The sequence below is a fragment of the Ictidomys tridecemlineatus genome, chromosome 15, assembly GCF_052094955.1.
Source record: "Ictidomys tridecemlineatus isolate mIctTri1 chromosome 15, mIctTri1.hap1, whole genome shotgun sequence".
NCBI lineage: Eukaryota > Metazoa > Chordata > Mammalia > Rodentia > Sciuridae > Ictidomys > Ictidomys tridecemlineatus.
Window position 1 is genome coordinate 952,030 of NC_135491.1, and position 24,107 is coordinate 976,136.

At 50.0% G+C, this 24,107-nt stretch overlaps 2 protein-coding genes and 1 long non-coding RNA gene across 25 annotated transcripts; 2 read left to right on the forward strand and 1 right to left on the reverse strand.

Annotated features, from left to right (window-relative positions):
• Positions 1–645: 645 nt before the first annotated feature.
• Positions 646–11,934, reverse strand: LOC106145515 (uncharacterized). 5 transcript variants are annotated; one of them, XR_013431127.1, is made up of 8 exons: positions 11,407–11,934; positions 10,897–11,162; positions 10,604–10,735; positions 5,298–9,125; positions 4,986–5,202; positions 4,578–4,715; positions 4,333–4,427; positions 646–4,187 (listed from the first exon to the last, which is right to left on the reverse strand). It is a non-coding gene; the product is annotated as an uncharacterized LOC106145515 (long non-coding RNA). The 5 variants fall into 5 exon arrangements; XR_013431128.1 differs by lacking the exon at positions 4,986–5,202 and having other exon boundaries at positions 8,895–9,125; XR_013431126.1 differs by having other exon boundaries at positions 4,986–9,125.
• Positions 3,877–9,593, forward strand: LOC144370981 (uncharacterized). Its single transcript, XM_078032965.1, has 4 exons — positions 3,877–4,009; positions 5,320–5,446; positions 5,846–5,962; positions 6,770–9,593. The coding sequence occupies exons 1-4, from the start codon at positions 3,974–3,976 to the stop codon at positions 8,182–8,184; spliced, it is 1,695 nt and encodes a 564-aa protein (XP_077889091.1). The 5' UTR covers positions 3,877–3,973; the 3' UTR covers positions 8,185–9,593.
• Positions 11,732–23,197, forward strand: Znf446 (zinc finger protein 446). Of its 19 annotated transcripts, none has more exons than XM_078032991.1 (9): positions 11,732–11,788; positions 13,064–13,445; positions 13,518–13,763; positions 14,250–14,344; positions 16,486–16,570; positions 16,736–16,827; positions 18,346–18,473; positions 20,720–20,794; positions 21,092–22,334. In XM_078032991.1, the coding sequence occupies exons 1-9, from the start codon at positions 11,751–11,753 to the stop codon at positions 21,115–21,117; spliced, it is 1,167 nt and encodes a 388-aa protein (XP_077889117.1). In that variant the 5' UTR covers positions 11,732–11,750; the 3' UTR covers positions 21,118–22,334. The 19 variants fall into 19 exon arrangements, 14 of the variants coding, with proteins under 14 accessions (XP_077889117.1, XP_077889120.1, XP_077889118.1 ...); XM_078032994.1 differs by having other exon boundaries at positions 13,518–13,715; positions 16,733–16,827; XM_078032992.1 differs by lacking the exon at positions 21,092–22,334 and adding an exon at positions 22,582–22,723 and having other exon boundaries at positions 11,733–11,788; positions 16,733–16,827.
• The last annotated feature ends 910 nt before the right edge of the window (positions 23,198–24,107 follow it).

The following is a 24,107-nucleotide window of genomic DNA, read 5'->3' on the forward strand; positions in this document are numbered from 1 at the left end:
ATTAAATTAAAATGCAAAAGAACTTGAATTTATACTTAATTGATGTTTTAGTATTTTAACTTTGCAAATTAATCAGACATCTCCTCTAACCAACACATTTAGAAATGTTTATTCATTATGTTAAATCTAATTTATCCATGTTTAACTTAAGTTATTTCTATAATAACACTAAAATATCTTCCCATGAAAACCAAGGTATCAGACAAGTCTAATTAACACTTCAAATTATTTGTTTCTGCCAAAGGAAAAATCCTTAAAAGCAATGGACATTGCACTTTAAACATTGTATAGAAACTAATGTTTTCTTTGTTTTTAATTTTTAGTTGTAGATGACACAATATCTTTATTTTATTTATTTTTATGTGGTGCTGAGGATTGAACCCAGTGCCTTACCTGTGCGAGGCAAGTGCTCTACTACAAAAAAATAAAAAATAAAAATTTAAAAAAAGAAAAACAAAACAAGTAGTTTGTAATTTCAAAGACATCTTTTTTTTTTTAGTTGTCAATGGACCTTTATTTTATTTATTCATACACAGTGCTGAGAATTGAACCCCAAAATCTCACACATGCTAGGAAAGCACTCTGCCACTAAGCCACAACCCTAGCCCTCAAAGACATCTTTACTCTTACCAATTTAGATTGACCCTTGTTGTTAAAGTTTTATTTAAGTCAGGTCAACTGAAAGGCACTTGGATCCATTCATTACATGAGTGCTCATTTATCTATAAGCCAATTTTGATACTATGTACATAATTAGACACAAGCACATAGATAGGCACAGCGTACAATATCCAGGTATGCACAAGTATTCATAAAACAGACAAGAAACAAAGATTTGGTAGCTCTTTACCAGGTATTAAATTCATACAGGTAGAAGGCAAAAAAATAAAATTAACCCTTCAGAAATTAAAATAGAGCCAGTCACAGATTTTTACACGATGACTTTACACATGAAAAGAGCAGGTGGGAACATTAGGAATAGAGTCTGTCAGCCAGGATGGATTCTAAAATCAAATGTTCAGGTGGCCATTCATCCTGCATGGGGACAGGTTTACTCCCGCCATCACCACTGTTTATTTTCCCTACTTAGGACTCTTCAAAGGAAAAGAAGACTTCACATGGACTCTTTCCATTGTCCTTCCTTGTCTCTAGGCTTAGAATTTTTATTCCCTCTTTTCTTGTAGGTTCCTATAACAACCCCCCTTACTGGAGGTATCTTACACATCCCACCCCCCATTTGCTCAATCCCTTTTACTGGGGATCTCTTGCCCACCCCCATCCAGCTCCTTGGACTTGCATTCACATCTCAATCACACTCACACAGCCTCCAGGATGTCTGACCACTGAGGAGGTGCTTCTTCCTGGGGAACAGATTTTCCTACCTTGGTCACTGGAATGCTTGCTAGGGCCCTTTCTCTATGTTGTTAATCCACTTTGTTTGTTTGTTTGTTTGTTTTTTTAGTTGTAGACGGACAGCATGCCTTTATTTTATTTCTTTATTTTTATGTTGTGCTAAGGATCAAACCCAGCGCTCTTCCACTGAGCTACAGCCCCAACCTGCTGATCCACTTTTTTATTTTGAGTCCCCTATTGGCCTCAGGAATCTCAGGTTTCACCCCCCACTCTGAGGCCACAAGAAGATAGTAAGACATCTCCTCTAAGGAAGGAGTCCCTATGACTCCCTAGGTGATGAATGGAGCCCCACCTCGGGTGCCAAAATTGTTAGAAACACAGGATACTTAACCACCGAACCACATCCCCAGCTTTTATATTTTATTTAGAGAGAAGATCTGAGTTTCTAAGTGCCTTGCTATGTTGCTAAGGCTGGCTTTGAACTCACAATCCTGCTCAGCCTCCCAAGGTTATAGGCGTGCCCTACTGTGCCAGCCTTAATACTATATTTTGAAAATGGACAACCAAAAGTTTCCATTTCTCACACCTCCTGCAGACTTTACTTCCCCTTGCCCTAGGATGAAATCTAACTCCTCAGGGGTCTGTAGACTCCAGTACCTCACAGCACTCCCTTACCCAGGCTCCCTTTCTCACTCATGAAGCCCCCTTGGCCAGACCCAACCTTTCTCCCACTTTAAAAACCCAGGCTGGGGGCTGGGGATGTGGCTCAAGCGGTAGCCCGCTGGCCTGGCATGCATGGAGCGCTGGGCTCGATCCTCAGCACCACATACAAATAAAGACCTTGCGGGTGCACTGCCCTGTGCTGGGAACACCTTCCCCTGCCAGTGACACAAGAAGCCCTACTCATGCTTCAATCAAACCTATCTTGAACAGTAGTGAAGCAATAGCTAATACTTACTGAGAGCTTATTAAGTCCCCGACTTTGCAGTTTGCACACAACCATTTCTTTTATTTAAAGCTGAATTGAAAGTAAGTCCTGAGATGGTGAAGTGGTTAAAGGCATATATGTGTAGGCTGACATCTCACCCCAGCCAATGGTCAGCTCAGTACTCTGGAACATGTGGCTCATGTTCTCCAGTGTTAAAATGGGTGTGGTAATGGCAGGGTTTCCTCAGTGACAGATAAAGGACATAGAATCCTTCAGCATGGTGCCAGGGCTTGCAACTACTCTGTTTTTGTTGTTTTCTGTTATTGAAGATTGAACCCCCATGGGTGGTTTACCACCGAGTACAGCAACAGCCCTTTTTATTTTTTAAGACAGTCTCACCAAGTTTCTAAGGCTGGCCTTGAAATTTAGGTTCCTTTGCCTCAGCCTTCTGAGTCATTGGGATTATAGGCATGAGCCACCATGAGCCATCATGCCCAGACCGGAGAGCTCTCTCTCTTTTTTAAGCATTCTTTTTTTTTAACCTTCGTTTTATTCATTCATTCATTCATTTTTATGTGGTGCTGAGGATCCAACCCAGTGCCTCACACTGCGAGGCAAGCACTGTACCACTGAGCTGCAACCCTGACCCCTGTGGGGCTCTTTTATTCTCTGCCAGAAACAGTCTGCCTTGAGAGCATCCTGCCTTGGTGTTCAGTGCTGCCCTTGAATTGGTCTGAGAGAAGGGGAAGTCAACGTGTGATGTGTGGGGTAAGGCAAGCACTAGAGCGCCTAAGGACAAGTAAGACTGGGAAGGAACTTCTGAAATCCAAGTCTACACGGAAAATGGAGGGTAGAGGTGGCGAAACCGATAGGTCTCTTTCCAACACAGTCACGCACAAAGAAGTCCAAACCTCTCCTCAGGGCGCACAGCAGGAAATGGTCAGGGAAGGGTCGGATTTGAACTCCCAACTCTAGGCAGAGACTCCTCTGACTCCATTCTCTCCTTTGCGCCCCTTGCTGGTGGCTCCCCATGGACTCTCGGAACTTTTCCTCTGGCATCTTCAAGGCTGAGTCTCCGGGGCTGCTTCGCTGCGCTCTGGGACCGGGGATCCTCGGCACAGGTGGCCCAGCCAGCAGCCCAAGCTGCGCTGAGGGCCGGCGGGGTTCAGTAGAAGGCCTCGCGCCGACGCTCGCCGTTGCCATGAGAACAGACCCGCGGCTCCCGCGCGGCAAGGCCGTGGGAACTACAGCACCCAGAGGGCTCTGCGCGTGCGTCCGCCACGTGCGCCTGCCCCCGGGGGCCGGGGCCGACTTCCGGCGCTCGGGACTGTCACCCGGCTGCCTGGCGTCAGGCCACTGCGGCTCTCCGGAGGGTACCCTAGAGGCGGGGCCGGCTGTACCGGAGCCTCTGGGTCCCGAGACGAGAAGGCGAGGAAGGTCCTGGAGGAAGACCGGCCTCGTGCCGCCTGCGCACCGCCGCCGCCCGACTGCCAAGCCTCGGTTTCCCGGAGCGCGAGGGCGGTGCCGGAGCTTGGCGCTCCTCGGCCCCGGCCGCAGCGCTGCGGCGGCTTCCCAGGCGCCACCTGCCCTGGGCCGACCGCGAGACCGAGGCCCGGGAGGCTGCGCGAGGCTGCGGGCAGTTGGCGGGGCTGGTCGTGCACCCTTTCTGCCCCTTCTCGGCTGCAGACTCCGATGGCGGCGGCAGGGGGGCTGGCAGACCCGGCGCCGGTGAGTAGGGAGACCCCTTCCGAGGACCCCGAGCCTCAGGGACGAGAGGTCCTTGTGCCCTCTTGCTGCTCGGGCGGGAACCGGTGCCCTCCAAACCCGGTCGTCCAGGTCCGGGAGGCGTGCAGGTGTGAGAAGGTCCCACACGTGCGGAGACACCTGGGTTCTGGGGCACAGCGTCCTGGATGTGGAATACAGGGAGAGGAGTCTTGGGACTGAAATGGCAGGTAGAGGAGTGGGGACTGTATCCCAAGGGCGTGGGAGCCATGGGAAGTGTTGAAGAGAGACCAGACGTCCTCCCAGTTAGGATTTTGAAAGCATCTCACCTCGTGCTGAGTGGAGAACAGATGTGGAGAGGTGTGTCCGTATGAAGGGTGAAGGTTCCTACCACGGCCCAGGTGAGCAAAGGATGGCTCCTGGACTGGATGGGGAGATTTGTAGGGGAAAAGTTTCAATTATGTGTAGAGCTGCGTTTGTATCAGGTGTGTGGGGTATGAGCAAGTGTTGTGAGTGAAGCACAGTTGGAAGCTTGTCAGAAGCCTAAGTCCCCCCCACACACACACACACTCACAGAGGAAAGATCAGGAGTTTGCCATGTCTGACAGTGAAGTTGACATTGTAGGTGTCCTGAGCCAAAGCAGAGTTTGGGAAGTGGACTGAGGAGGGGGTGATCTCACAGACTCAGTGGAGGATGGTCAGTTTCAGTTTCCTAGAGAGAGGAAAATGGTTGGGAATAACTGGAGTTGTCAGGGCAAGAGTCTGGCAGGTGGCTGAAGGAGGGGAGGGTGGAAAAAGAGTGAAGAAATAGAGGGGACAATGCTAGGGGACAGTAGGGTATTGATTTCCTGTGTGTCCACCAGGCCCTTTGGACCACCCTCCTGTGGCAACTGATTTCCAGGACCAGCCTGGAAATGTCAGGGGCACAGCAGGGAGGATCCTAGAGTGGGCACACCCTGGGGTATCCACAGCTGGGACTTACACAGTTGCTTGTGCCGGCCTAGGAAGGACACATTTGGGTAGGGTCATGAGTGGTCTTGCTGGGTTGAGTGGATGCCAGCCAAGAACCATGAGGATGGCTGTCACTTGCTTGTGTAAACTAGCCAGGGGAGAGGCTGAGAGCGCTTCTGTGGCCTGAACAGGAAAGGTGGAAGGAAGGGGGCCCAGATGGGTGGAGGAAGTGCCACCTGAAGATAGCGCTGGAATAGAACCCCAGGAAGATCATGAATGTTCAGAAAGTGCCAAGGATGGTGACCATGGGGACAGGGATCTGAGTTCTGAGTCACAGCCATACCTTAGACTGCTTGCTGTCGTAGGGCCTGATTGCCTTTGAGGACATAGCTGTGTATTTCTCCCGGGAAGAGTGGATGCTCCTGGATACAGCCCAGAGGGCCCTGTACCGCCACGTGATGCTGGGGAACTTTGCGCTTGTGGCCTCACTGGGTAAGGCCCTGGGTCCTCCAAGTTGGTACCTGGCTGGGTCATCAGGACTATCATCTCACTTTCCCACCCACCCAAGAGTAGGACCTTCTGGCTAGATGCCACATGAGGCAAGGGTCAGGATCTGGAGATGTGCAGGCTGCTCCATCTTACCCTGTGGCCCCATCTGACTGAGTCTCCTGTGCCTGGGCTCAGTCCTCTTCCTGTGGTGCCCCAGCACATATGCTGCTTGCAGGGATCCTTGAGCTGTCCCACTGAGCCCCTGCCCTGTTGTGACCCCAGGTTTTCCTGATTGCACAGATAATATCGTCTATTTCCAGGAAGCCCTGACTCCTGCCATCTTCTGTGGGATGGGTGGTCCTGACTTGACGTGGCCTCTCACTTGAACCACCTTGTTCATAGGACTCTCTGCCTCCCGACCTCGTGTGGTCATCCAGCTGGAGCATGGTGAGGAGCCTTGGGTTCCCAGTGGGACAGATACAGCCCTGGGCAGGAATGCCCACAGAAAGTCCAGCCTTGGTGAGTTGGGGCTCAAGGTAGGGGTGAACTTGGGACCAACTGGTGGCCCAGCCTCTGTCTCCCCTCCTGTAGACATACTGTCTCCTCTGGCTGCCCATCTGCCTCTTTTCCCTTCTTTCATCATCCTGTCTTGGAGGCTGTGGCCTGGGTCTAAAAACATAGGATCTGATTTCACATAGGAAGTCACCTGACTGTGGTGAGATCTGTTCCGAGTCCTTCCTTCAACTGGGTGGTACAGCTTCAGACCTCCACATCTAGCTGTTAGATCTGTTGGGTATTCCTTCCTCCCTTCATTCATGTGTCCAGATGTTGCTTGAGTGCCTGCTCTGACCAGGCCTGTTCCAGGTCCTGGGAACACTACCTTGATGAGGACACTCCTTGTCCTGCTCTTTGGGGCTGATGCCAGGGGAGAGGCAGTGAGTAAACTGTTCATGAATTTTCTATAGCTTCAGAAACAAATCAGAGCAAGGAGAAAAAGCAGGCTGGGGAATGAACTGTGGGGAGGGATCTGTGGTAGGGATAGCCAGCAGAGGCTTAGGTGGTATGTAAGAGATGCCGAGTTCTCTGTACTCCCACATCTGGTTGTCTGGGGCTTTCCTCTTGACCATGGGGGTGCAGATACAGTGAATGCCATACCTGTCAGGGCAGATGCTTCTTCCACCCGCTTCCTGCAGGGCCCGCGTAGGCTTCCGCTTTTCTCCCTAGGCTTTTTCGTCCATCCCCTGGGTTCCCCCTGCCTTCCCAGCAGCCTGCTGTGGTCACATCCTGGCTAGATGCCCCAGGCAGCCATCATTCCTCTACCCTCAGGTTCCTGCTGTCTGGCAGAGGACAGAGATGTTTCTGGAGAACCGACACTGCCAGGGGCCTTCCTGCATAGCTCCCCTGAGACACCTACTGGTCCCAGCCTGGTGGGAAAACGGGATGCCTTCTCATCTGGAGAGAGAAAACCTACAGGTGTGTCAGTGATCTACTGGGAGAGGCTCCTGCTAGGCTCAGGCAGTGGTAAAGGCAGCATCAGCCTGCGACTGACCTCCCCACTGAGGGCTTCTGAGAGTGACCAGTCTAGAGAGAAAGTCCTTACAGACTGCCCCGCTCCAGGGAAGTTGCCACAGATGGCGGAGCTACAGAAGCCACATGTGCAGCAAGCTCACCCCAGAGCCTTCCCAAGCAATCCAGACCTCAGAACCATCTGCAGTGGGGGAGAACGGGGAATGGACACAAACTGGCATGAGCCTCAGAGACTCATGGGTACCCAAGAGGCCCCAACCTGGAAAGAGCTGGGCGAGGCGCTCCATGCTGCTCCCGGTCTGCTCCCTGGGGAGAAGCCCTTTGAATGCAGGGCATGCAGCAAAGTGTTTGTGAAGAGCTCAGACCTCCTCAAGCACCTGCGCACCCACACTGGTGAGCGTCCTTATGAGTGTGCACAGTGTGGCAAGGCCTTCAGCCAGACATCACACTTGACACAGCACCAGCGCATCCACAGTGGCGAGACGCCTTATGCATGCCCTGCCTGCGGCAAAGCCTTTCGGCACAGCTCCTCACTGGTGCGGCACCAACGTATCCACACAGCAGAGAAGTCCTTCCGCTGCAGCGAGTGTGGCAAGGCCTTCAGCCACGGCTCCAACCTCAGCCAGCACCGCAAGATCCATGCAGGCGGGAGGCCCTACGCCTGTGCCCAGTGTGGCCGCCGCTTCTGCCGCAACTCGCACCTGATCCAGCATGAGCGCACACACACGGGTGAGAAGCCCTATGCCTGTGCGCTCTGTGGTGCCGCCTTCAGCCAGGGCTCTTCGCTCTTTAAGCACCAGAGGGTGCACACGGGTGAGAAACCTTTCGCCTGCGCGCAGTGTGGCCGTGCCTTCAGCCACAGCTCCAATCTCACACAGCATCAGCTGCTCCACACAGGTGAGCGGCCCTTCCGTTGTGGGGACTGTGGCAAGGCCTTTGCCAAGGGAGCAGTGCTGCTTAGCCACCGGCGCATCCACACAGGAGAGAAGCCCTTTGTGTGCACACAGTGCGGCCGCGCTTTCCGTGAGCGCCCAGCCCTCTTCCACCACCAGAGGATCCATACTGGTGAGAAGGCCTTGAGGCGACCCAAGGCCGGGATGCGTGCCCAGGCCAGGTCTCCTTCGGAGACCTCCTCAGAAGGTGTACATGGGAAGGAATCCAAAGCCACTCCTTCCTCAGGTTCACCCACGGCCCTAACGCCTGCCGAGTCCTAAGGGCACACTTCTACCCTTCCCCAACCTTCTGTGAATCCCTTTCACAGCTAAAGGCCTGTGTCCACTGCAGGCCCACAATGGGGAGAAGCCCTATGCGTGCTAACCAGGCACCAGGAAGATTCTCTGGCGCACTTCCATTTGTACAAGTGACAAGATTTGCCAGTTCAGCTTTGGGATACACCTGTGTCCTCAAAGAGGTCATATGCAGAGACACCAGGAGGATGGACCTGGTGCCAAAAAGGCAGCCCTGCATGCTGATGCCTTTTCACTGTCTCATGACTCATGCTAAGGTGAGGAGGAGAAGTGCAGGCATGAAGAAATCTTCACAGAAACTGGCAGCTGGTGACATCTCCCTCTCCCACCCCCCGTGCCCAGGCCTCAGTTCCTCCAGAGCTGCTTTGGATCTGACCCAGCAAATAGGAGGCTACAGAGGAATGAGAGTTAGGATGTAGGACTTGGGCAAGTAGTTGGGCTCTAAGCCTCAACTACCTTCTCTGGGAAAAAGAGGAAAAAATTTGGGCCCCTAGAGGGTGCTCTTCAGGTGGGTACCAGCCCATTCTAGATGTGGGGAAGTTCCTCTTGTCAGCCCATGAACCCTGTGCTAGTTTGCTCACTTTAAAGACGAGTAAATTGAGACACAGAGAGGAAAAGCGAGTTGCCCACGACAGAGCTGATACTAGAAGCCGGGGGACTGGCTCAGTTTCACATACCTCAGCCCCCAGGCCTCAATGTAGTCAGCCAGGCCTGAGGGTCTGACCTGGCCACACAGCTGACTCACAGGCAGTGCAGCGCTGAGGGAGGGGATGTGGCTGTCAGCCTTGGAAAGACAGAGCAGGGATACTGGCTTCCCAGCAGCACGCATTCACATTCCCATCTTGGTTCTGTCACGAGCTCCTGTTACCAAAGTCCAGGAATCTTTACATCCAAAGCACTGATAAGAACTGCAGAGGAAACAAGACAGGGCTGCTTATTTTTGTTGGGTTTGGTGGCTACATGACCTGTTCTACCTTGGTTGGAAAGTGGACAAACAGCTGAACAAGAAGGACTTGTCATTACTTAAGCCTATGTAATGTTCAGCCTTCTTCTGAAGCCACGTTCCCCAGTATAATGCCCCTTAATGCTGAGGACAGATGGATGGAGTGGGGCCATTTGACTCCTATATGGTTAAGCAGACCAGTGCCTCTCCTGATCTGGGGCTTCACTGCCAGGGTAGGCAATAGTCTTTTTAACCCAGAGGAGAAAGGGGGGGTGGGACCCAAAACGATAGCATTTACAACTTGAAATGGATGTAAGTTATAATTTTGTGTACAGGCATGTGGAAGTCCATGGCCTCAGCCTCTTCTCTTGGCTCCAGGGGTGTTCAGATGTCTTCCTAGTAAAGGTTTCTTTTTAAACATTGTGAACAATAATAGCCTGGTGCTTGTTTCACTCTAATGCAATGCAGACAGTATTAAACACACATAACGCAGATGTGTCAGCAGGGTGTCTTCCTCACAGAGCTTCAACCCGAGTCCCCTGGAGAAAGTACAGGGTGAATATGCGGCTTGTCTGCAGCCCAGTGTGGGACTAAGACACCTGTGTCCCACTGGTGGTTGCAGGTTGGTGGAGGAAGCAAGGAGATCTGGGTGGGGTTGGCCTTCCCCTGAGCAGCAGCTCTCCTGGGAGATGAGCCTTTGGGGATGCAGTCAATGAGAGGGGGGGAAGTGGAGAAACTGGGACAGAATATGTACTCCTGCTAAGGCACAGCTGGGTCAGCCATATGTGGTATCCTAGCAAGGTTGACTCCAGCCCAGTAGGTACACCAGTCCCATCACCTTAAGACTTTGCAGTCATCTCCTATACTCAAAGAACATAAGACCCAGCTGTCCTGCTTACCCACAACTTGGGCCATATCCATCTTCTGCCCTGAAGCCTCTAGATACTCTGAAGGCCCCTATACTTGGGCCATACCCACCTACTGCCCCGAAGCCTCCTGATACTCTGTAGGCCCCTGTACTGTTGCCCACAGTATGAACTCACTCTGCAAAGCTGTGAAACATAGACAAACCCCACCCTGCCACAGAGGTACTTCTAGGGAACTCATGAGATTAAGGACCAAAGGCATCTGTTGAACAAGTGTGTGTCCACTCATGAAATATTTCCTGTGCCTTGGGCAGAATTTCCTGGATCACCCAGTTTATGTCCTAAGCCCTCCTGACCCCTTAGGCTGGATTCAGTGTCCTGTCTCCCCACCAGCCTCTCCTTGAGCTCTTTCTCACCTTTGGGCTGTGTTCTTGTTCCTCAGCTCCAACTTCCTTGAATCTACCTTTTCTGATAACCAGAACTGGCTCCTCCATCTGGCTTGCCTTTCTCCAACCCCTGTGGTCATGTTGGGCTGGTCTCTTTTAACCCCAGTCAAGTTGTAACTGTAAAAGTGTACCTGAACTTTCTGGGACAAAGGTCGACTCAAACATAGGCATCACGGCTAGCTCAAATCCAGAAGACTGGTGGTACAGCTTAATGGCAGAGTGCACCCTGAGCATGCCTGAGGCCCTGGTTTCAATCCTCAGCACTGAAAGAAAGAAAGAAAAAGAGAAAAAGATAAATGCACAAGTGTGAGGATGGGAAGGGTGTTAAGGGCAATGGCATTCTGAAGCTAGATGTAGGAACTGTCACTCATTGATGAGAAGCCAATTACTTAATTGGCATTTGGGTAAGTCCAACTAGGCTTACCCTGTAGCACAGCAGGAGGCTTGGTGAACAGCAATCCAGGGAGAAGGGTCTTCCTGTAAAGGTACCTGGAGAAGAGCTCTCCACCCATTGAAAAATTGTTCCCAGACAATCTGCAGTCCCAGAGAAACTACTGAAGCCCTTCAAAAAATAGCACCCTGATGAAGCCACTGGACAGGTAAGAGTTAACAAGCTCCACCCACACACTGCTCCAAGGTTCCAGTCAGCATTTAGGACTACTGCTCTTGTCCTGAATTGTTGGCAGGTACCTGAAAAACCAAAACACATGCAGATAAAGTTTAGTATTGAGTGAGTACGCGACAGTTCAGCTACTTGATAGGTGGAGGCTGAATGAACCCTACCCCACAGTTAAATAATAACAACGTTGCCTGTTGTGAAAAACAAGCCACGGTCTAGTTCTGTTTTGCAAAATAAACAGAAGGTTGAGCACATCCCACAGACTTGGACACCCTTCATTTGCATGTCAGACACTTCAGGGTAATACATAGTTACCTTCTCAGTAAATGTCTGCCCCCAAAAGTCCGCAGGGCACTTAACGAGGGTCTCCAGTACCTTCTTCCAAGGAGAAATCTTAGCGAGGTGGAAGCCTGCGAATTCACGGAGGTTGCCACGGAGCGCCATTTAGGGTCTCTTCGGGATCGGAGGAACGCTGGGGTCACGGCCATGGAAAAGCTGGAAGTGGGCAGCTGCGCTCCACCGGTCTCTGGGGGGGGGGGGGAGCTGGAGTGTCACCGAGCAGGCCGGGTGGCGGGGTGGGGAGAGCGTACGGAGGGCGTCCTCTGATTGGTCGGAGAGCACGCTGTCACTAGCCCATAGGCCGCGGGTCCGCCGCGCACATGCGCCAGACGTCTACGGCCGTCCTGCGGGCTCCGCGGTGGGTCAGCCTGGCGCTCGGGTGTGAGGACAGGGGAGGGGGCGCCGCCTGCTGAACTCCACGGCAGTCGCCAGGAGTTTGAAGATGCGCTCCTGGGCTCACGAGGCTCACGGGAAACGTAGTCCTCGGGGAGCAGGCGGTGCCTGAAGGGCCGGCGCGGGATTGGCCGGGCTGGGGTCGCCAGGGCAACGCGCGGGCGGGGCGAGCGGGGGTGTGCGCAGCCACTTCCGGGAAGTGGCCGCCGGCCGGAGCGGCTGCCGAGGTGAGCGCGTTGCTGACTGGCCCGGGCGCGGCTTCTTCCACCGCCAGGCTTTCTGCCACCCAGAACACCGTCCCCGGCGCCCAGGCCCGAACCCGGTTCTCCTGGCAGATCGGCTCCTTCCCTTCCCGTAACGGGGCGCAGACCCCAAATCCGAGGGTCTCTCGGGTAGGACAGGCCTGACAGACCCCCAGGTGGGCACGTTTCCCCCAGAACCTCTTCAGGGCTGAACCCGCAGCCTCGCGCCACGCGCAGCTCCGTTCTGTTGAGCTTCTGCTTTGGGGTTTTACTCGCATGGGCCCAGCCTGTTCGAGGCCTCTGCGGTTCGCAGTGGTCAGCAAGTACAGTGTCTGGGAACCCGTGTCCGCACTCGGGAGGGCACCTAGTATTGCACCTGCTTCGTCTGTCTCATGGCGAGGACAGGCCCGCTCCCCAGAGCCAGCTCTTCAGGCAGCAAGTCCCAGAGACCATGAGGACAGACACAAAGCCCGACCTTCCACACTCAGGGCTCCCAGTCCCCCAGGACCAGCTGGTCGATTGACCGTTCACTTCTGGGCTGGGGGAGCCACTTTCCTGTCTGTTATACCCAGGTGTTGGGTTTTTTGTTGTTATTGTTGTTGTTTTGTTTTTTGGTGGTGGTTGTTTGCTTTGAGACAGGAGCTCACTAAATTGCCAAGGCTGGCCTCGAACTTGCAATCCTGCCTTAGCCTCCCAGGTCGCTGGGATAACAGGTGTGGACCTGCTCCTGTCTTACCTGTATTTGATCGAACTGTTTTCCACTTTCCTGGCAGCTTCCTGGACTCCTTCCATCCAAGCGTTTATCCCCCAGGCATCCTCCTGATCTCAGCTCCTATGACCTTCTCCTTCCATGAAGCTTTCCTGGAGCCTCCACCCCTCACCTGCCCTTGGTCTCAGGGTCTCCTCTGCCCTGGCCTTGGCTCCTGGGCTGGGCCTTGTATCTGTCTCTCCTTAGCCAGGCCCTCTTGAATGACACTTTGATCCCTCCTTTTCTGTAGGTCCCTCTGGGTGATTCCAAAAAGACCCTCTGAAACGAGAATGCCATCCCCACTGGGGTCCCCACACCAGTCCCTCAGTAATCTTGAGACCACCCTTGAGGAGCCTGAGGCTGCACGACTAAAATTCCGTGGATTCTGCTACAAAGAGGTGGCAGGGCCCAGAGAGGCCTTGACCCGGCTGAGAGAGCTGTGTCGCCAATGGCTGCGGCCTGAGTCATGTTCCAAGGAACAGATGTTAGAGCTGTTGGTGCTGGAACAGTTTGTGGGCACACTGCCCCCTGAGATCCAGTCCTGGGTGCAAGGGCAGCGACCAGGCAGCCCTGAGGAAGCTGTAGCTCTAGTTGAAGGGCTACAACACGACCCTGGGCAGCTGTTGGGCTGGGTAAGTGTGGTGTCATTAACTTCTAAGGACAGATCAAACATAGAGCCCCTGTGACTTACCTCTTTTTCTCAGATCACAGCCCACATCCTGAAGCCAGAGGTGCTTCCTGCAGCCCAGAAGACAGAGGAGTCCTCAGCAAGCCCCTGCCCCTCAGGAACAGTGGAGTTCTCTGGGGCAGCCCCTGGAGAGGGTCCACATAATGCCAGGATGGAAGGGTCTACCCAGCTCAGCTGCAGTGTGAAGGAGGAGCCCAGTGCTGATGGGCAGCATGTGGGTGAGGGAGAGTGCCACACCAAGACTGTGGAGCTCCTGGAAAGGGTGTGCACATCCCTGGAGGGGAGTCCCAGGCAGCTTGTGTTTTGTTTTTTTTTTTTTTTTTTTTTTTTTTTTTTTTTTTTTGGTACTAGGGATTGAACCCATGGGCGCTTAACCTTTGGGCCACATCCCTAGTTCCTTTTTTTAAAAAAATTTATTTTGAGATTGGGTCTTGCTAAGTTATTAGGACCTCGCTAAATTGCTGGCACTGACTTTGAACTTGCAGTCCTCCCCCGGCCTCCAGAGCCGCTGGGATTATAGGAATATACCACAATATCTAGCTCCTCTTTATGCCAGGGCTTAGACTCTGGAAATGAGGGTGGATGTCCTTAGCTGGGATGGAAGCCCTGGAGAAGATCTGGGAATCAAAAGACAGGCCATACATAGGGCAGAGGTGGACCAAAACTTTGGCAGTAACACCAGATCCTCCTCCAGCCTGGCTTGTGTGGGTAACTCCTGACACCCATTCCCATCTACCTTACTTTTCAGCAACTCCCAGTCCACTGCTTCCAACCCAGTCTCCCAAGGGGCATCTTAGACACCAGGACACAGCCTCCACTTCCTTCCACCCACCCAGGATTCAGGTGAGCAGTCCCCAGTGGAAAGTACAGGTCCCAAGTATGGGAGGGAAATATCCCTGGTGCATGCCTCTGCCCTGTGGGGTTTTTCCAGTCTTGGCCAGTTGCTCTTATACTTTTTTTTTGTTTTTTGTTTTTATTTTTTGTACCAGGGATTGAACCTAGGGGCGCTTTGCCACAGAGCCACAACCCCAGCCCTTTTTTAAAAAAAAAAAAAAAAAAAAAAAGCTTTTTTAGTTGTAGATGGACACAATACTTTTATTTATTTATTTTTATGTGCTGCAGAGGTTTAAACCCAGTACCTCATACGTGCGAGGCAACCGCTCGGCCACTGAGCTACAATCCCAGCCCTCCCTAGTCCTTTTTATATTTTATTTAGAGATAGGGTCTCACTGAGTTACTTAAGGTCTCACAAGTTGCTAAGGCTGCCTTTGAACTCAATCCTCCTGCCTCAGCCTCCTGAGCTGATGGGATTACAGGTGTGCACCACTGCGCCTGGTTCTTAAGCTCTTTACTGCCCAAAAGTGGAGTAAGTAATGGGTGCCCCAGAAGTCCCAGGGGTAGAGGAACAGACTGTTGGCCTCTATTATTGGAAAATTTGAGCCTCAGATCATGGAAACCTGGTCAGAAGTGACCAGAACTGGTAGACTTGCCTTCTTCACCTCCAGAGAAGTCACTGGGGAGATTTGCAGCTCCTAGAGGTCTAGGGCCAGAACTTGGAGATTTAAACTTGTGTGTGCAGGTTGGGAGGAACCAGTGACAAACTGGCAGGACTTGAGCACCTGGGGTCAGAACAAACACTCTTCCTGAGAAATGCCTAAAGTCCCTTCTCTTGTAGGGTTTTTCTCAAAAGGCAATCAGCTGGGGGCTGGGAAAGTGGCTCAAGCAGTAACGCGTTCACCTGGCATGCTCGGGGCGCTGAGTTCAATCCTCAGCACCACATAAAAATAAAATAAAGATGTTGTGTCCACCGAAAACTAAAAAATAAATATTAAAAAAATTAAAAAAAAAAAAAAGGCAATCAGCTGGGCCTAGAAGCTTAATTCAAAGCTCCTGTCATCTTGAGCACCAAGTTCCCAAGTACGTAGAGTGGGGGACTGTTTTCTCCTAGTTCTTTTGCTTCTATCCCACTCTAGTTGGGAGCTTTCTCAGGAGAATTGTTGGTTGAGGTGTGCTTTGAGGCTGAGATTCCAGGTTCCTTCCATAGTCTGATGGCACGGTTAGAAATCTTAGGCTGAGTGGAAAAGTTGCAGGCTCCATGGGATCATCACTTCCAGCCTTTACCATCTCTATCTTGGTTATATATGGCCAGCTCCCTGCTCCCAGACTTGCTTTGGCTTGTCCCTCAGGATTATTTTTCCCAACCCAGCAAAGCCCCAGATGGCAGGACTCAAAGGCAGGAAGTATATTTCTCAGTAAAGCCATTGGGGCCTCTGCCACATGCCAGGTTCATCCTCTCTCAAGGTCTTGCCAGAAGCAGCACACAGGAGCCAACTGGCACCCACACTCTGAACTTTCTTTCTTTTTTTTTTTTTTTTTTTTTGGCGGGGGTGGTGGTGGTGGTGCTGGAGAGTAAACCCAGGGCCTTGTACTTGCGAGTCAAGCATTCTATCAACTGAGCTATATTCCCAGCCTCCCCACACTTTGAACTTTCTCCACTGCCACTCCTGCGTCCCCTGTTCACATCCCAAGGTGCAGTCAGGATCCTGGATCCTCCTTCCTCCCCACAGCCTCATTTCCATGTGCTGAAATGCTCCCAGCCTTTGAAGACTCCTGTAGTTAGAGGCTTGGCAGGTGGCTGAATCCCCAGCAGTCCCTGGGTCTCTTGCTCCCTTTAGCACCCTGTTAAGATACTTGAAAGGGCAAAGGTTGGGGGCAGCCATAATGGTCTTTACAAAGCTTAACCTGGATCCCACCCTGTTTCAATCTCTGACCAGAACAATGGGTGGGCAGCTAAGACAGGTGAGTACTGGCAGGCTGGCCAGATGATCTGAAGGAGGACCCAACATTCACAAGCCCCTTCTTGGCTTGTGCCTTATCCAGCCCATAGATGAAGCTTAGGTAGTCTTCTCCAGGTAATAGGTAAGGATGCAACACTAGCAGGCTGGGGTGGGACCACAATGATGAGCTGCATCCTCATCCTGCAGGAGGAGTGGGGGCTGCTGGACCCATCACAGAAGGAGCTGTACTGGGACGCGATGCTGGAGAAGTACGGCACGGTGGTCTCGCTGGGTGAGGACCACTGGTCCCTTCCCGCCTGGGCTTGGGTGCAGGCTGCTTGCCTGGGCTTTCGCACAGGCCTCCCAGGGCCCAGTCACAGCCTTCCCCCTTCCAGAAGGCACCCACCTGGGGTCTCGGGTGATCTCCCACCTGATCGTTCGTTGCCCACCCCAGCAGGGCTGCCACCCCCGCCAGCCAAAGAGCGGGCTGAATCCAAGTCAGAGCCTGACAGTGAGCCAGAGCTGGGGACACCATGCTCCGGACCCGAGGTTGGTGAGAGCCGCTGCCCAGGCGAGCGCAGCCTGAACCACCCAGAAGTCGGGGCTGAGGTAGACACTCCTGGGCGCAGCCAGGTCTGCACATCCCCACCACCAGCACTGCCACTCCCGTTCTCCCCCGCGCAGCCGAAGCCCTACGTGTGCCCGCAGTGTGGCAGGGGCTTCGACTGGAAGTCCGTGTTCGTCATCCACCACCGCTCACATGCAGGAGGCCCCTGTCCGGAGAGGCCACCACAGGCACCCCGGGAGCCAGTGGCACGACCCCCACGGCGCCCGGTGGGGCCTCGGAGCTATACCTGTGAGGAATGTGGGCGTAGCTTCAGCTGGAAGTCGCAGCTGGTCATCCACCGGAAGAGTCATGCTGGCCAGCGGCGCCACTTTTGTAGTGACTGCGGCCGCAGCTTCGACTGGAAGTCCCAGTTGGTCATCCACAGGAAGAGCCACCAGCCTGAGGCCCCTTGAGCAGGAGGGCTGCCCTCCTGGGGGGCGGTAGAGGGGGACACCTGTGGACCTCTGGGCCTAGATAGAGCACCCTGGGGGTCAACTCCAGCCTACTGGAGACTCAGGGGGACCTTCCCCCAAAAGTCCACCTGGGAGTGAGGGAAAGCTGCTCTGTTCTTCCTGCCCTGCCTTCTAGAGGAGGCCTGGGTTGGAATCCAAGCTGAGTGGTGACTGTGGGGTGATCACCAAGGCCTCCCTACCTGAGGTATAAAAGCCCAGGACACGCCCTCCTCCTGGGACCTCTTGCTCAAAAACTGCCTTGCTGCCCCTTCCTACAGAAGTCCCTGTGGAAGGTGGCAGTAAGCTCAGAAAAGCACAGCTGATGTCTGTCCTGCTGTGTGAGACCCCTGGGCCTCCATGTGCACGGTACACCCTTAACATAAATCATATGTTTTTAGCAGGTAAGTTTCTGAATAAGAACCCGATTTCTCACTTCTGTTGGTCAGATCAGCAATCTGCCTGGCAGCTGGAGGCTCAGGGCAAATCCTAGAATTGCCAACCCTACGGTCACAGCCCCAGATCCCCCAGCCTACTTTCATCCTCTGCCACCAGCCTTTAAACTCTTGAGCCTGGGTTTGGGTAGACAGGGCACTTCTTTTCAAAGCATAGATGGACAAGAGTGACCTCTGAAGGGTGACAGATGTCCCTGAGGCCATGCAAACCTTCACGCCAGGGCTGCATCCTCACATCCTTAGTTGGTCATGCAGCAGAAAGGCAGAGGATCCCATTGCCCCAGGAGACCTGTCTGGCTTTCTGGACAGTCACTCAGGACTTCCTAATAACTGCTCCAACGAACTCAGGGGCATGAAACACTGTAGTTTTATTCTATGTTGGTTTTTAACATTTATTCTATGTGTGGTTTTTAAGGTCAGAACTCTGAGACATGTCTCAGTGAACAAAATCAGTTTATCAACAGGGCTGCTAGTTCCTCCTGCAGAATCTGGGAGAGAATCCACCTTCTAGAGGTGTCCTGAATTCTTGACTCACGGCCTCCTCCTTCATTTTCAGTGCCAGCAGTAGCCAGTCAAGTCTTTTTACATTACATCACCGCCACTCTTCTGCCCGTCTTCCACTTATAAGGAGGACCTTTGTGATGACTTTGGGCCCACTTGGATGCTTCCGTCTCCCATTTCAAGGTCAGATAATAGAACATGGAATTCTCTTTTTTTTTTTTTTTTTTTTGTTGATACCAGGGATTGAACCCAGGGGTACTTAACCACTGGGCAACATCCCCAGTCCATTTTTGTGTTTAGAGGCAGGGTCTCACTTGTTTGCTTAGGGCCTTGCTAAGTTGCTGTGACTAGCTTTGAACTCTCTCAGCCTTCCCAGCTGCTGGGATTATAGGTATGTGCCACCACCTGGCTGGGATTTTTTTTCCCTCTTTTTAAATTTTTTTTATTGATTTTTAAAAACATAAATGATGGTGGAATGCATTACAATTCTTTTTTTTTTTTTTTCAAAGAAAGAGTGAAAGAGGGAGACAGAGAGAGAGAGAGAATTTTAACATTTATTTATTTTAGTTCTCGGCGGACACAACATCTTTGTTGGTATGTGGTGCTGCTGAGGATCGAACCCGGGCCGCACGCATGCTAGGCGAGCGTGCTACCGCTTGAGCCACATCCCAGCCCCCCATTACAATTCTTATTATACATATATACCCAATTTTTCATATCTCTGTTTATATATACAATAGGTTGACACCCAATTTGGTGTCTTCTTACATGTACTTTGGATAATGTTGTCCATCACATTTTACTATCCTTGCTAATCCCCTGACCCCTCCCATTCCCTCCCACCCCTCTGCCCCAATAAGATAGGATTTTAACAAAAGTGAATTGATGGGAAGAGCACAATGGCTCCATCAAGCAGTACCTGTGAAGAACCCATAGACCTTGAATCCTTGACAGGGACAGCAACAGTGGCAGAAAATGAGAGATGTTTAAAGATGTCTAAAAAACCCAATTCAACTCAGTTTCCAAAGTGGGACAGACTGTCAACCAGTTGGGCTTTGGGTTCAGTTTTGGGCTCAAGAAATATTTATCCCATGTTCTGATCACAGTCTGGGCTTTTCTAAGGCTGTGGTGCATTCTCTTCCCTTTCTTCATCACTGTCAATAGAAAATGAGTTCTTGGTTACTTATATGAAATGAAATAAAATTAGATTCCTGTCTTGGGCTGGCCAGCACCTTGCCAGGGAATTCTTGTCTGCTCAGAGGGATAAGTCTCCTTAGAAATTAAAGTCTGGAATAATTAGTGAAGAACAAAAGACAAAGAAAGATTTTTTTCAAAGTTGGAGCCCCTGATAGGTCCAGTCCACACAAGAGCTGGACTCATGTGGCTTATTTAAGGGGGTAGACAAAAGGCAGGGATAAGGTTTCAAGGGTGGAGTCTTGCTTCTTGATGTCTTGCATTCAGCAGGTTGATTGCATCTTGCCAGGTTACACCCATCTCAGAGGGGTTGTGAGGCTGGGTGGTTAGCAGGTCACCCCATGTCTGGTGCTGTGTGGGACCAGGCAGAGTGGAATAAGGCTCACAGTGCATCTAGGCAGTCTCACACAGAGGAAATGTCCACTGGAAGTTCCCAGACACCAGATAATCCCATTCACTAGGCTGCAGTGAGCCCATGGACGGCTCTCAACAAATTCCTATTTCACATTACAGACAGGTTAAAGATCTGAATACAGAAAGAAAATTAAAACATCTAGAATATAATATAGAACAGTTTCAGATGACTTTGAATCAAGAAATGCTTTTTTGGTTTTGGTTTTGGTTTTGATTTTTGGTCCTAGGGATTGAACCCAGGGGCGCTTAACTACTGCGCCACATCCCCAGCTGTTTTTAAGTTTTATTTTGAGACAGGGTCTCACTAAGTTGCTTACGGCCTAAGTTGCTGAGGCTGGCTTTGAACTCATGATCTTCCTGCCTCAGTCTCTTGAGCTGTTGGGATTCCAGGCATGCACCATTGTACTTAGCTGAGAAATGCTTTTTAAAACAAGGCATTTATTGAATATTGTTCATCTGGGTGAAATTAAATAATTTACTAAAATATATTATTTTTCTGTATTATCTGTAGTATTAGTTTAAGTCAAAGATAGCATGCATACATTAATAGATTAATGTTTAATACTGACTTCTCAAATTTAAAAAGTTTTTTGAATTTAAAAATCTAGAAAATTGGGCTGGAGTTGGCTGGGATTTTTGATTCTTTTTTTTTTTTTTTTTGGTTGTAGATGAACACAGTACCTTTATTTATTTATTTTTGTGTGGTGCTGAGGATCGATTCCAGTACCTCACATGTGTTAGGCAAGCGCTCTACCACTGAGCTACAACCCCAGCCAGGGATTTTTAAGTTCTTTTTTTTTTTTTTAATATTTATTTTTTAGGTGTAGATGGACACAACACAATGCCTTTATTTTTATGTGGTGCTGAGGATCGAACCCGGGTCCCACCTGTGCTAGGTGAGTGCTGCACCACAGAGCCACTATCTCAGCCCCAGATTTTTAAGTTCTTGATGGGCACATGAAAGTGTGTTCCACACTTGCTTGGGGTCAGTTTACTTTGCATCCCCAAGAGTTCCCAACAGTTTAACACTGTGGACTCTCATTATTTCCTTTTCAATTCTGTGGACAGAAGGTAATTAGTGTATGTCAATAGAGCCCACAGTTGCTCATATGTGCCACCCTGTGTGTCACTTTGTATACCTGGTTTGATTTCCATGCAGTTGATCCATTCATGTCTTCACTTCTTTTCTTCAGTCATTTATCCACTGCATTGGCCTTAGCTAACTCAGCAGCACTGTCAGCCTCCAGAGTGGGTTGTAGAATCTACATCATCTCATGAGAAACTAGGCCAGGCCAGGCCTGAAGTGGTGCCCACTCATCTGTTCCGTTCCCTGAGCTGCCTCTCCAGGGAGGGTGCTTTTCCATACCAACTCAAGCTGCTACTCCTCTACCAGGTTCCGCTGTAATTCATCTGATCTTCATGATGACTCCATGAGCCTTTCCTTCTCCCCACCCAGGTCTTCCCCCAAGACTCTTCACTTCCTGGGCTCTGGTTAAGCCCACTTGGGGCCCAGAAACACTCTCCACTGCCAGAGCTGACCCCATGATTGGCGAGCTGGGATTTGACCTGGGTCTGTCTCACTCTGGAAGCATCTGTGGTTGTGGTGCAAGAGCTAAAATTCAAGCCCAGTATTATGTTCTGCCTTGACATCTGAAACCAGTAAGGAAGTCCTTGGATGACAATTAGCACATTTCCTACCCCATGTGCTCCCATTGATAAGGGCCTAAGCAAACAAGTTGGTAAATGGGCCAGGCACAGTTCCTGCTTATGCCTGAGTAGCAGGTCTCCATTCCCTCTAGCCTGCAGGATTATTCAAACCAGTCCGGTCCTCCAACAGGAACCGGGAGCCACCTCAGCCTTTTATTAGGAAGACTGCTTCCTACAGCTCCTGGTCATTCACTCTATTCCCAGAGCACTTTTGAGGGAAATGTCTTGTCAAATAGTTAACTTTATTAGAGCTTCCTATTTGTAAATTTAATGGATTATGATCAGAAAAGTGGATCCTGGTTGGGTGTGGTGGCTGGGTTCCATCCCTGGTGGTGATGGAGGGGGTGAATCTGGGTCCTGTATAAACTCTTCATAACATTTCACACTCACTAATATGATTGTAATAAGAAAAAGACAATAACAAGTGTTGGAGAGGACGTGGAGAAATTAAAACTATCATACTGCTGGTGGGCATATAAAATGGTGCAGGTGTTTTAGACAACTTTCCCCAAAAGTTACATAGTAACACTATATTTCACTTTTTGATGGTCTTTCTAGTCATTATCTAATACATTTAGAAGTAAAATGACGGGCTGGGGATGTGGCTCAAGCAGTAGCGCGTTCGCCTGGCATGGGTTCGGCCGGGTTCGATCCTCAGCACCACATACAAAACAAAGATGTTGTGTCCGCCAAAAACTAAAACATAAATATTAAAAAGTTCTCTCTCTCTTTCTCTCTCTCTCTCTCTCTGTCTCTCTCTTTAAAAAAATACTCTCTTTCTACACTTAAAAAATATTTAAAAAAAAAAAGAAGTAAAATGACAAGTAAATTTAACAATTCAGATATTCTCCTGAAAAGAGCTCTGGATCAAAAAAGAACAGATATTTCTCTGCAAATTGTTCTCTGCTGCACTTAGCAGGCCAAGAATTAATTCCCAGACTGTGTCTTGCAGTAGAATCTATTTTCTGTTTTCCAGGTTCCTGACTGTAAAAAGAGAGGCAGGGAGTTCAGTGGCACATGCTTATAATTCCAGCTACTTGGAAGCTGAGAAAGGAGGATTGCAAGTTCAAGACCAGCCTGGACAACTTAGCAAGACCCTGAAAATCAACCAATCAAAAGTTTTGAGGACTGTAGAATTTGTTGTGAAATGCATAGAGCAGGCTGTGGGTATAACTTGATGATACAACACTTGCCTAGCATGCTTGAGGCCCTGGGTTCCATCCCCAGTACCATCACACACACACACACACACACACACACACAATTGCATAGGAGGCCCCTTAACCTGACTCAATTCCAGGGCTTGAGAGACCCTGTTTAGGGTAAAAGCCTAAAACCATGAAACAATGGGAGTGTGGAGATGAAGGCAGTTCATAACTTATGTTGCTGGTGCAAGTTTACAAGCCTTTTGTTTTCAGAGCAGACAAGGGCATCACAACCCTGAATAGGTTAGTCCTCCGGCCCGCCTCTCTCCAGGCTACAGAAGCTTGTTAAAGCAGAAATTCACATGATGGTAGACAACAAAGTTGTAGAACAAATAAATCCAAAAGCTAGCTCTTTGAAAAGACCAATAAATAAAATAGATTAAAGCATTTTGAACCTGAGTGCTAAACTATCAAAAAAGGAGACTTACTAAGGGGCTGGGGGCCGGTGTTTTGGCTCAGTGGTAGAGCACTTGCCTAGCATGTGTGAGGCACTAGGTTCGATCCCCGGCACCACATAAAAATGAGCAAATAAATGTGTTGTGTCCATCTATAACTTAAAGAATATTTTTAAAAAAATTTTTTAAAGGGGGCTGGTGTTGTGGCTCAGTGGTAGAGCGCTTGCCTAGCACATGTGAGGCACTGGGTTTGATCCTCAGCACCACATAAAAATAAATATTGTGTTCGTATACAACTAAAAAAGTTTAAAAATAAGTAAAGGTATTATGTCCATCTATGACTTAAAAAAACATTTTTTAAACAAGGAGATTAAACTGTATCCGGGCTAGGATATAGCTCAGTTGGTAGAGTGGCTGTCTTGCATACACAAGGCCCTGGGTTCAATCCCCCTCACCAAAAAAAAAATATATATATATATCCACTGAGAGACATCAAAATGAATATTGTGAATAACTCCTTGACAACACATTTAAAAATCTAATAGAAATAGGTTTTATTTCTTTCTTTTTCTTTCTTTCTTTCTTTTTTTTTTTTTTTTTTTTTTTTTTTGGTGGTGCTAGGGATTGAACCCAGGGGCCTTATGCATTCAAAGCAAGCACTCTATTAACTAAGCTATGTCCTCAACCCATAGAAAATAGATTTCCTACAAAAGCAAAATATTAGATAAAAGCATCTGCAACATAAACAACAACAATATTTTTGAGCCCCCAAAAAGAAAATGACTACAACATAATAAAATGTGGAGAAAGACTATGAAGCAGGAATTCACATCATCAGGAACTTTATTAGGTTGATAAACCAAAAATGAGGTGTATGCTTAGAAGTAACCAGAAGAACACCA